Below are 12,593 nucleotides of genomic sequence, written 5' to 3' on the forward strand. Positions count from 1 at the left end.
TCTCTCTCTCTCTCTCCCCCTCCCTCCCTCCCCCCACCCCCCAACACTGAAAAATGATTAAGAACATCTCTCAAGCTTTCTCTAGGGCCAAATATATAGTGTGTGGTATATCGTTGAGTACTATTCCAGAATACTACCACAGTAAGGAAATGACATTCAGTTTATCTCCACATATCATGAGGCACGTGAGCTGAAGGAGTCACTATCAGTTCTGTGTCCATCACAGGTACAGTGATATTAGGACTAAAAAGTGTTATTGTTATAAACTGTGGCATGATGTACTGTGATACAATAGAAGTTAGTCACAGTGTGAGATAAGAAATGCGATTTGTGTTGCAAACTGCAACACTTTGTGTGTACGGTCTTTTTCAAGAGATGATCCATACTAAAAGATTGTGACAATGTTGCTCATGAACAAAACAAATCAGAGTGAAGCTATGATAAAGCATGATATAACTATTTAAAGGTAAGACAAAGTGCAACTCAGCAGTAATGAGTCTTGCAAACAGCAAAGAACTAAACAATATTACCTTACCACATACATAAAAAATAACCAAGCATGCTACTGAAGAACAACTAATTGCCTGATGTCACACTTAATGTATTACATTTTCTGGTAGAACCAGAGAACACATCCATAGCACACTGCTCCTCCAACATCACTGAGTTGGTAAGTTTGCAGAATATGCAGATACGGTTCTTTTATAGATTATGTAATCACAATGGCTATTGGCTTTGCTTTCCAGGACACCAAATTCCAGAATGCAATGTTTATTCCAGTGATTTTAACACACAAACTGTACAAGGAAGACAACACATTATTAATGCTGCTCAGTATAATTTTACATCTAGCATGTGCTACATTCCATGATTATGTTCACTGTTATGCAAAAATTACATGCAGAAGCTTGTAGCCATTTCACCTACAGCATATCAACATCTTCACAGCAGAAACAGGATTTCATTACTACCACAGATTAAATATTAATTCTGATGTAGTTCCTTTAATGCCATTTCTTGATGAATTCACATGTCATATACACCCACAGTAGTATCCATAACATGAGTAATAATCAACAAGATTCATAGGGCAACCAACATGGTGCCATGAAAATAAATTCCCAAGTCAGTTTCTTTAATATGTCATGTATCTGGTGATGCATTCACAGACTCTGTATTTTGGAGAAATTACCAACAGCAGTCTGCAGCTGTATTGGTAGATACGATACCTATAGAAAGTGCCAGCATCCATACACAGCACCAGTGGCACCACAATGAGTTCCAATCTATTGTCGCCTTGACGGTAATCGTAATCTGGAACCATTTTATGCTTCCATCTTGAAACCTTCAGAATCATATCCAGCCATAGCTAGCTCTGTCAGCCACAACAGGGAGTGCCAATACCGAAAACTACTTTCTACTTTCGCCACTGAGATCACATATGCTAAAATGTTCTGCTCCTTGTGGTAATTGAAGATGTGTGGATGCACTCTGACAGTGCCAGTTGTGGTTCATCAGTTTGTCTGGTACCTGTGCAGTTTGCATGCAATAGTTCCAGTTTCCCATTCCAACTGACACTATCTTCAATTGCAGCCTTTATAGCAAGCTGCTATAAACAAGAGATCCATTGGACATTAAATTCCAAGTGTCAACTGATAGTCATAGACAGAGCCAGACTTATAAACAGTTACATACAGTAGTCAAAACTTTAACTTCTATGGATTACCTAGTTCACTTTCTCTGTATTAGGTTAGACTGGTGTTAGGACATCAGCTACAGTGACACACATCAGTCAACACTCAAAGTTGAATATTTCATTCTCCATAAATGCTTTTAATAAATGTTTACTGCCAGTTTCATTTTGTGTTCCACATATTACTTGTTTTAAACATAATGCCCTTGATCACATCTGAGGCTAGTGCGCACATCAGCTACCTTGTACAGTCACCATTATTTTGTAATTGGGGTGGGGGGCAGGGGGGGGGGGGTGTTTGCTTCCTGTTAACTTGTTGGATGTTGAGCATAAGAATTATTTTGATGAATATAACAATACAGTACATATGACATGTAAAATCAATGAATAAGTATGCTAAACTGCCTGGTTGAGCTATCCACTCAAAGTGCATTAACCTCTCTCCTCAACACTTCAGGGATGATGCCTAACATTTCAAAGAATTGTAAAATGTGTTAGACTGGTGCCGGTGAGGGTGGAACACAGGTCTCCAGCCAAACAGAGTTGCCCCTATGACAGCATATAAAACGCATGTAGTTAAAACATACTGTACCAAAACTGATACCCTACAAACTTCACATATTGGTGCACCTTTCCGATAAATGAGGAATCTGTACATCAATGGACAGTGTCCTATTCTGAACATTGTGTGCATAAATTTCTTGCATTGGTGTGGTTGGCTGACACATGACTCTTCAGTCAAACAATGAGATGACAGCATGCTGAGGAACAGCACATTAAATTACAATGTCATCTCTTTGGCTGCTTTGTCAACTATATCATATCCCCATATTCTGACCAGCAAAAGACCAAGTCCTTTTCTGGGTTTTTCGTCCACTGTGAGGTACCGTGGATGGTCTGAATAATTTTTCTACAGGATACACTTTTTATACTGCTCGTAGGACAAAGAGTATGAACAGATGAGAAACTTTTGGCTGTGATGCCTCTGTACCTGCTCCAGTGACTTCAGGGCTCCATATACCTTTGCGTCATAATTTGTTAATTATTTGAGATAAACTGTTAGAGTACATACGATTAGCCCCATAGAATGCAACATTCTTATAGCATAATCTGGCTATTTAGATCTCCAGGCATAACACAGATTTTTGTTAACGGAATTGGCTAAAGACAGGAACACACACAGAAAAGGTGGATAACCAAGGTAAACTTCTTAGACCTATAACATGCAATGTCAGCCATCAAAAAAAATGTAGATGTGCACTAAATTGAACTGCGGAGTATAAAAATTTATTTAAGTTGATGGTGGACATCTGGAAGATTACTTGTGAACTGTTTAAAGCAAGCTCTGAATTGCTGAAAACCTATTATGAACTGTGGTAAATTCTAACTTGGAGATGTATACAATAAAAAACTAGTGCAAAAATAAATCTCAAATTAAAATCATCTTAAAATTACAATAAAAATTTAAAAGCATTTACTCTGGATGTTATTTGAAATACAGCATGTATCCATGTGGTCCCTCTCCCCCCTTTCCATGTACCAGAATACTGACTTTTCCTTCTTGAACACCCTGTATACATCTAATTTTTCCCTAGAAATCCTTGATTTGTTTACTTGTATAGAAGATAGGGAAAATTAAACAATCTAGAATTTTACACTCTCGTATTCTTTTTAAAAAAATAGCTTACTGTACATGTGGTTATTCCAAAGAAGACTGTGTGGTTCACTAAAATGGATTACTTCGGGAATGCCGTGACAGTGCTTTCCTCCTTTGACTGCAGATTGACAATGATTATTCTTTCAAGAGGCAGGCCATCTCTGTTTACATGAAGATGTATTCTACTGTGGCACAGTAGATTGCTGTAGTGATTTTTTAAATGAAATCATTGCCACCATTTGACTACAAGTTTTTATTGTTTGTTTATTTCACTATCCAGATTTTGGCTTTTGAGCTGCTATCGAGTACAAAGGTGAAAAAAAACATCAGCAAGTATCAGATATGTATGAACTACATGTCTTCAATCAGTTGTCTCATCATAAGCTCCGAATGTGAATTAAAAAAGAGAGATTGCAGCTAACATTAGGTATGGTAAGCAAGAACCATGTCCAAACAAAAACTAATTGTTAGTTCATATTTAAAATAGGATTTGTGCTTTCCGTAATACTGTGTCAGGAAGCAGTATCCCAGCAAAGTACGTTAAAGTGTGTGTTCTTTTTAACTGGCACTTGGCTCTTATGATGAGAGAACTAGTACACATATTCACACATTTGGTAACATTTTGGCAATTATATATAATTCAGATGTGTGATATTTACAGTCTTTTCACCCTTGCACTTGAAAAAGTCTCTACAGCTGGAATTGTGATAGCAAAATAAATAATAAAAACTTGCAGTCAAATGGTCACAATGATTTAATTTAAAAAGTATATTACGACTGTGGTCTGCAACACAGGAAAAACCATCAACTGTCGTAATATTTCCACCAAATCCTAAATGCTATCACAATGTTGTAGCGAAATGCAGGAAGATCTGCAGCGGATAGGCACTTGGTGCAGGGAGTGGCAACTGACCCTTAAGATAGACAAATGTAATATATTGCAAATACATAGAACGAAGGATCCTTTATTGTATGATTATATGATAACGGAACAAACACTGGTAGCAGTTAATTCTGTAAAATATCTGGGAGTATGCATGCGGAACGATTTGAAGTGGAATGATCATATAAAATTAATTGTTGGTAAGGCAGGTACCAGGTTGAGATTCATTGGGAGAGTCCTTAGAAAATGTAGTCCATCAACAAAGGAGGTGGCTTACAAAACACTCGTTCGACCTATACTTGAGTATTTCTCATCAGTGTGGGATCCGTACCAGATCGGGTTGACGGAGGAGATACAGAAGATCCAAAGAAGAGCGGCGCATTTCGTCACAGGGTTATTTGGTAACCGTGATAGCGTTATGGAGATGTTTAACAAACTCAAGTGGCAAACTCTGCAAGAGAGGCGCTCTGCATCGCGGTGTAGCTTGCTCGCCAGGTTTCGAGAGGGTGCGTTTCTGGATGAGGTATCGAATATATTGCTTCCCCCTACTTATACCTCCCGAGGAGATCACGAATGTAAAATTAGAGAGATTAGAGCGTGCACGGAGGCTTTCAGACAGTCGTTCTTCCCGCGAACCATACGAGACTGGAACAGGAAAGAGAGGTAATGACAGTGGCACGTAAAGTGACCTCCGCCACACACCGTTGAGTGGCTTGTGGAGTATAAATGTAGATGTAGATGTAGATGTAGAATGTTTAGACATAGTTAATGGACTATATCTCATTTAGTTCCCTTGCTGAACTCCAGTTTTAGTGTTTTTGTTTCTGGCACTGCTGTAAATTAAAAATGAGGAGAAACATCATGGGGTACGAAATGAAGTAAAATATGTATGTAATAAGAGTATGTACTTAGTATGAAGTAAAATATCAAGCAGTGCACTGTTTTCCAGTTCTCTGCATAACGTCCTACTGTGACGTAATATATGCTGAAGGTCACAAAATGAAGATAAAATCACTCACTCAAGATTATCTACAAATGCCAGAAAGTAGACTGTAAGATTAATGAGAGAGAATCTTTTGCCAAATCTTGCCATTTTCTCTGTGTTCTTAGGCACATACCTCAGGTAATAATGCATGCATTGAAATGGCACTGCAAAAAGAATGGGGAAGAGAGCTACTGGATTGATTCAAGAACTCATTGTGTATATATTTTTATGAAAACATAGGTGTCTGTGAGGTTTTCTATTCTCTCTCCACCTTATTGAGTTATAGGCCCTTAACACTATTCCAGGATTTTGCTACCTTCAACATAAATCTAATGTCATACTGCATGGAAGACATCTGGTCTATGAACTGACATTTACAACCATGTTTTACATTGAAAAAATGAGTGAATGTTCACCTAAATAGCATTAAACCTGGAGTGTAAACTGGGCCAATAGTTACACAATTTTAGAAGGGTGTATACATGCAGTGACCAGCTTACAAGCCAGGCAAACAACCTGAATACACTGTGTACATTTATTAACTATGTAACGCGGTATTTAATTCTGTTGATGAGTGCCTATTTCACACTGCCTGACTACCTTTCCCAAATGTAACATGACAATTATGGTGTAATCTATCACCAATTTTCAGCAATTCAGCAATGAGTTCAGTGTATGCAGACATACCTTATGTTGATAAGTGATCAGATAAAATGGGTGAATAAATGTTAAATTAAAATGACTTTTTAGATTACCGGAGATCCCCAACAAGTTTCCAACTTTAGAAAACCATTCAGATTGTATTCTTTCTGTATCTGAATAGGATCTCAACTAGAGGGTGGGGCAAACAAAGGTGGCCCGGACTTTGCGAAGTTACACTGCCAACATTTTGAAACCATGTGTGGCAGCATTAATGGAGGAGGAAAAGACATAGTCACTTCCAACAGGATGGAGCAACTTCCCATACAGCTGGCTGAACCTTGGAGCACATTTACACAAATTCACACCCGACAAGAGCTATTAGCAGAGGTCAGCCTGGTCTTGGCCCTAGATGGTCATCTGGTCTGTCAATGTGCTATTACTTTGTGTGGGAAGCCCTCAAGCCTAAGGTGTATTTCAACAACCCTCATAGTCTTCAAGAACTGCACCAAAACATTTTAGATGAGTCTGCAGCAATTCCAGCTTTGATCTGCCTTCAGCAATTTGCTGACCAGGGCCCAAAAGTGTCAAGAGATTGAATGGTAGTCGCTTTTAAAATCTGCTATAGTCTGGTTAGTACTGTATTTCCTTTCCTCTGCTGTGTTTCTTTGTACCCTGGAACACTGTTCTCGAGGCCACTTATTTACCCCACCCTGTATTATGTTCTTGCATCAAAGCTCCATAGCTACAATTAAGAGTGTTACATAGCTCAGCTTGGTTACTATGGAGCATTCCAAGATACAAGCACTGCCTCAATTCAACAACAATGAGGGAAGGAATTGTCAATGGACATGTTGAAAGATCCACAGGTTGAACTGATGATGTTTACAATGATCTTCACCACTTTCACATAGCTGACAACCCCCAATATGTCAAACTTTATTCTTTACCAATGAACACTGGACATTGTTGACATTGTTGACATTTGTTCACAATAATAAGGGCCCCTCCATCCCCTTTCAGTCTGATTCCAAGACAGGAAACTGTTCCAGATATGAGAGCTGTTAATGTTGTGCATTTATCTGCTTCTGGACAAAAAGGCACAAACATGAATCCTGTTGTTTTGCTCTTTTTACCCATAACAACTAAGAAACTGAAATGAAACTGTGTTTATATTCTCGTGTGCTTATGATTCATAAATGACACCATGAAAATGGCACAACAATTAAGTATAAAATCATTGACTTAAACTGCTTTAACATGTGATTTACCTCCCTCTTTTTCTGCCGTCGTTTGTGATATTCTGCGACTACAGTAAGGAACTTTTCAGTGAAAAAAAATAAGATAATTCCCAAAACTGCAACCAGCCCCTTTAAGACCATATCTTCAGAATGATGGTCATGTTCAGAATGATGCTCACTTTCATCATCATCATGTTCTCCAGCAATAGCCTGGAATAAAAACAAGTGATACTTTTAATTCTTGTATACAAATCACCTAAATCAGTAACAGAAGAAGAAATGTGTCCACAAAAAGTAAAACCAGACTAGAACAATATATTTGGTTTTTTCATAAATACACTCCTGGAAATGGAAAAAAGAACACATTGACACCGGTGTGTCAGACCCACCATACTTGCTCCGGACACTGCGAGAGGGCTGTACAAGCAATGATCACACGCACGGCACAGCGGACACACCAGGAACCGCGGTGTTGGCCGTCGAATGGCGCTAGCTGCGCAGCATTTGTGCACCGCCGCCGTCACTATCAGCCAGTTTGCCGTGGCATACGGAGCTCCATCGCAGTCTTTAACACTGGTAGCATGCCGCGACAGCATGGACGTGAACCGTATGTGCAGTTGACGGACTTTGAGCGAGGGCATATAGTGGGCATGCTGGAGGCCGGGTGGACATACCGCCGAATTGCTCAACACGTGGGGCGTGAGGTCTCCACAGTACATCGATGTTGTAGCCAGTGGTCGGCGGAAGGTGCACGTGCCCGTCGACCTGGGACCGGACCGCAGCGACGCATGGATGCATGCCCAAACCATAGGATCCTACGCAGTGCCGTAGGGGACCGCACCACCACTTCCCAGCAAATTAGGGACACTGTTGCTCCTGGGGTATCGGCGAGGACCATTCGCAACCGTCTCCATGAAGCTGGGCTATGGTCCCGCACACCGTTAGGCCGTCTTCCGCTCACGCCCCAACATCGTGCAGCCCGCCTCCAGTGGTGTCGCCACAGGCGTGAATGGAGGGACGAATGGAGACGTGTCGTCTTCAGCGATGAGAGTCGCTTCTGCCTTGGTGCCAATGATGGTCGTATGCGTATTTGGCGCCGTGCAGGTGAGTGCCACAATCAGGACTGCATACGACCGAGGCACACAGGGCCAACACCCAGCATCATGGTGTGGGGAGCGATCTCCTACACTGGCTGTACACCTCTGGTGATCGTCGAGGGGACACTGAATAGTGCACGGTACATCCAAACCGTCATCGAACCCATCGTTCTACCATTCCTAGACCGGCAAGGGAACTTGCTGTTCCAACAGGACAATGCACGTCCACATGAATCCCGTGCCACCCAACGTGCTCTAGAAGGTGTAAGTCAACTACCCTGGCCAGCAAGATCTCCGGATCTGTGCCCCATTGAGCATGTTTGGGACTGGATGAAGCGTCGTCTCACGCGGTCTGCACGTCCAGCACGAACGCTGGTCCAACTGAGGCGCCAGGTGGAAATGGCATGGCAAGCTGTTCCACATGTCTACATATAGCATCTCTACGATCGTCTCCATGGGAGAATAGCAGCCTGCATTGCTGCGAAAGGTGGATATACACTGTACTAGTGCCAACATTGTGCATGCTCTGTTGCCTGTGTCTATGTGCCTGTGGTTCTGTCAGTGTGATCATGTGATGTATCTGACCCCAGGTATGTGTCAATAAAGTTTCCCCTTCCTGGGACAATGAATTCACGGTGTTCTTATTTCAATTTCCAGGAGTGTATGTTTGATTGCACATGTAAATGGCAGCACCATGAAGAAAGTATGCTAATGACACTAAACTTACAGTATGTTAAAAGCAAGATGAGACATTTTAAGTGATTAGAATTACTGTGCACAGCATATGAGTTGCAAGTTGAACAGCACATCTGAATAGTTATGTGTGTATATAAAGAGCTGTGGACTGGTGCTTAAAAATAATGTAGTGTTTCCTGTCAGCAGTAAATGTTGCACAAGTAATTTCTTTGTGTTACTTATGTTATACGGTAGAACAATTAAGTTACAGAATCTGAAATTAGTGAATGGACAGATTTCTTGATCAAGATTTGTTAATTGCTAAAGTGTAGTCCTTAAGAGGCACAATGCTAATACTCTAATGGATATGTGGAATACACTAGACATAATATGCCCCATCAATATGAACTTTAGTGATTGTTGGGCATCTTCAGCACACTATATAGATGAACGCCATCTCTCAGAATACATTTTTCAGTTCACACAGACTGGTACAACAAACAACTATCACAGGTAATCCCAGGAATCGATCATCCACATGTGCAAAAACATCCAAGAATTAACTTGTAAGCAATGCAAGCAGTTACTGTTCTGGGCTGGCCTCTCTTGACACGTCAATGCCCAGAACATGTTGCAGATTTCATTGGTCAGAAAATTGCTCATAACAATAATTCAGTAACTTATGATGTTTAATTTACACCCCTGATATGTTATGACACATTCAAAGTCTGTTTACTTTCATTCAGTCATATGAAGAAGCTGTTACTGCAGTGTAAGGCAACATCATACAATGACTTCAAGGAAGCATTTTTGACTATAGAAATGGCTGAATAGACAAAAGCAATTTATCAATATTCTGACTGCAACTGAATGAGCCATGACCCTGGAAGAAGAAGAAGAAGAAGAAGAAGAAGAAGAAAATTAAAAAATGAAGTCGTGCTATGAATGTTTCACAGGCATATAGCAGTCCTCAGCATTTGTTAGTGTAATTGGAATTATTGTGACAGTGTTTATCATGGCTGAAGGAAAAAATTAGAATAGAGGAATACAGCATCTTCTAGATGGAATGAATTACTAAGCTTTTCCTTATTTCTTGCATCATCGTAAACGTCTCTCCATGAGAAAATTATTAAGAATCGGAACAAAAAAAATGCCATCACACAATTATTGGTTTGAACGGCTTAAAAATCAAAGTTTGAAGTTGTATTCACATCTTGCATCTTCCACAAACCTCATTATGTGGAATACAGTGCATAATTTCTGACTGGATGTATATTTCCACTAGATGTAGCAATGGAAAATCTGGGATGGAACACAATATGAAAGAATAGATTACTGCTCACCACATAATGGAGGCATCAAGTGGCAGACACGCAAATTAAAAAAAGACTTCCTGGTATTATCAGTTATTTGGTGCTAAAGACTAGAAACAACACTAGCCGTGTGTGTGTGTGTGTGTGTGTGTGTGTGTGTGTGTGTGTGTGTGTGTGTGTTCTACATCAGATGACTTAGTTGAAGAGCTGATATCATCAAGCTGACTTCTTTCAATGTGCCTGTATCTCACTCATCACCACCTCTACATGGTAAGTGGCGATCTATCCTACATCATACTATTGTATCTGTTAGATAAAGGTAATGTAGCTTACTGACTGAAATCTATCTTGCCTCTATTTTTCTTCTGGTTCTCAGTTTTATCACCATTACTAACAGTACAGTGCTTCCTAATTCTGATGTTAACACACAGATTCTAGTTGTTCATAAACATGTGGCAGTCCACTTACTTTTGCCAAAGGCATGAATGATCTTTTTGCTACCACAACACATCCATTAAGATGAATCAAACAGCCCATAAGAATTTGCAGGCTTGTTTCTCATTCATCGTCTCAAGTTTTAAGAATTTAGCACTTTTGACAATCCTATTATGTCCCTCACCATCCACAATGAAAGAAATCAAACAAATAATATACAACTTTAAGAACTATGATGTACAGGGGGAATACAGAATAATTGATGAAATGTCAGAAGTAGGTGGCAGCAAACTGGCTCAGCTTTTTCAAGAAATTTCACAGGACAGCAGATGTAGTGAGAAAATCCCTGAAGCATGGAAATGTGCATTAGTTCACCCAATTCATAAAAAATGGGGACACAAATCATATACACACAATTACAAAGGAATTTGTCTACTTTCAGTTAACTATAATATCCTTTCTAAAGCCCTACTTAATAGATCATAAAAACAAACAGACCTCTTATGTGGAGAATACCATGCAACAGAACAAATCCTAAACTTTAGAAGCATCTTTCAAATTTGGAAAACTTAAACAGTAATCATATCTGTTGATTTAAAGCAGCATACAATTATATTAACAGATGGACACTGTAATGTATGAGAATAATCCGTAGTACCCGCCCAGCGAGCCGCACGGTCTAACATGCTGTTTCCCAAGCAGGAAGATGTGCCGGTCCCCAGCACGAATCCGCCTGGTGGATTAGTGTTGAGGTCCAGTGTGCCAGCCTGCCTGTGGATGGTTTTCAAGGCGATTTTCCATCTACCTTGGCGAATGCAGGCTGGTTCCCCTTATTCCGCCTCAGTTACACTGTGTCGGAGACTGCTGTGCAAACACTGTTTCCACGTATGCGTACACCATCATCACTCTACCATGCAAAACATTTGGGGTTACACTCATCTGGTATGAAATGTTCCTGGGAGGCGGGATCCACTGAGAACCGCACAATAACCCTGGGTTCAGTGTGGGGCGGCAGTGGGGTGGGAGGACTGCTGTGGCCTGTTGTGGGGTTGTAAACCACTGAGGGCCATGGCACGACAAAGCCTGTCCATCTTTTCTATGTCCCCAGTTTAATGTAATACAATAATCCATAGTAATCCCACGCTCATCTGGTGTTAAAACTTCGATAGGAAGATTTACAAGAAATGGCAGATGAAGATACATCTGCCACTACGACATCATACTTAGAAAACAGTACAATTGCCAAGAAGTGCACAAACTAAGCATAAATGTACCTTGGTGGAACACTAACCTGGAATTGCAAATGAAGCAGGTAAGAAGACTTGTTCAACTTTGCAACAAGGAAAGGACAACGGAGAAAATACTGAGAGGTCCTTGCCAAATACAGCCTTGCCATTACACAAGAGGAACTATCATCCTGGAATGTATTCTATAAGGAGGTGAAGGGCACAACTAGGACACTAACAAATACAGGAAGCACATTAAGGAAAATAGTGGTTATACAAAGGCAGTGCACAAGACACTGGATGTGCTACTCAACTCTGACTCACCTCAATGCACTCTGGGAGGTGACCAAGGTTCAGTACCTGAGATGCACTAGTTTACAGGTAACCAATGGAAGAACTGAGAATCCATCACAGAATGTGGTGACTTCAGGAAAATCGAGTGGGTAGTGTGAAGGTTTCAACTATTCAAGTGACTAGGCATAGATGGAATCTTCCTGGATCTATTGCAACAGGCGGGAGAGGGATTAATCAAGATTCCTATGCAGACGATTGAGAGTCGGTCTAGCTGGAGGAATCATTCTTACGCTTGGAGGAGAATGGAAGTTGTTTTCATTCTGAAGCCTGTGGGAAGTGATCATACAAATGCTAAGGACTTGATACCGATCAGTCTGGCCCCCTTTCTTATAAAAACATTAGAAAAACTGATTTACATGTACGACGGCAAAATGTGGTTAACTGAGGTTCCTCTA

The 12,593-nt window shown here is 40.5% G+C and overlaps 1 protein-coding gene across 6 annotated transcripts in view; it reads right to left on the reverse strand.

Annotated features, from left to right (window-relative positions):
* Positions 1–12,593, reverse strand: part of LOC126297790 (zinc transporter foi) — a 176,720-nt gene that overhangs the window by 74,126 nt on the left and 90,001 nt on the right. For all 6 annotated transcript variants that reach the window (XM_049988992.1, XM_049988994.1, XM_049988993.1 and 3 more), the window contains one exon: positions 7,129–7,308. In XM_049988992.1, the coding sequence (XP_049844949.1) occupies positions 7,129–7,308 (180 nt within the window). The remainder of the gene's footprint in view (positions 1–7,128; positions 7,309–12,593) is intronic.

The sequence above is a fragment of the Schistocerca gregaria genome, chromosome X, assembly GCF_023897955.1.
Source record: "Schistocerca gregaria isolate iqSchGreg1 chromosome X, iqSchGreg1.2, whole genome shotgun sequence".
NCBI lineage: Eukaryota > Metazoa > Arthropoda > Insecta > Orthoptera > Acrididae > Schistocerca > Schistocerca gregaria.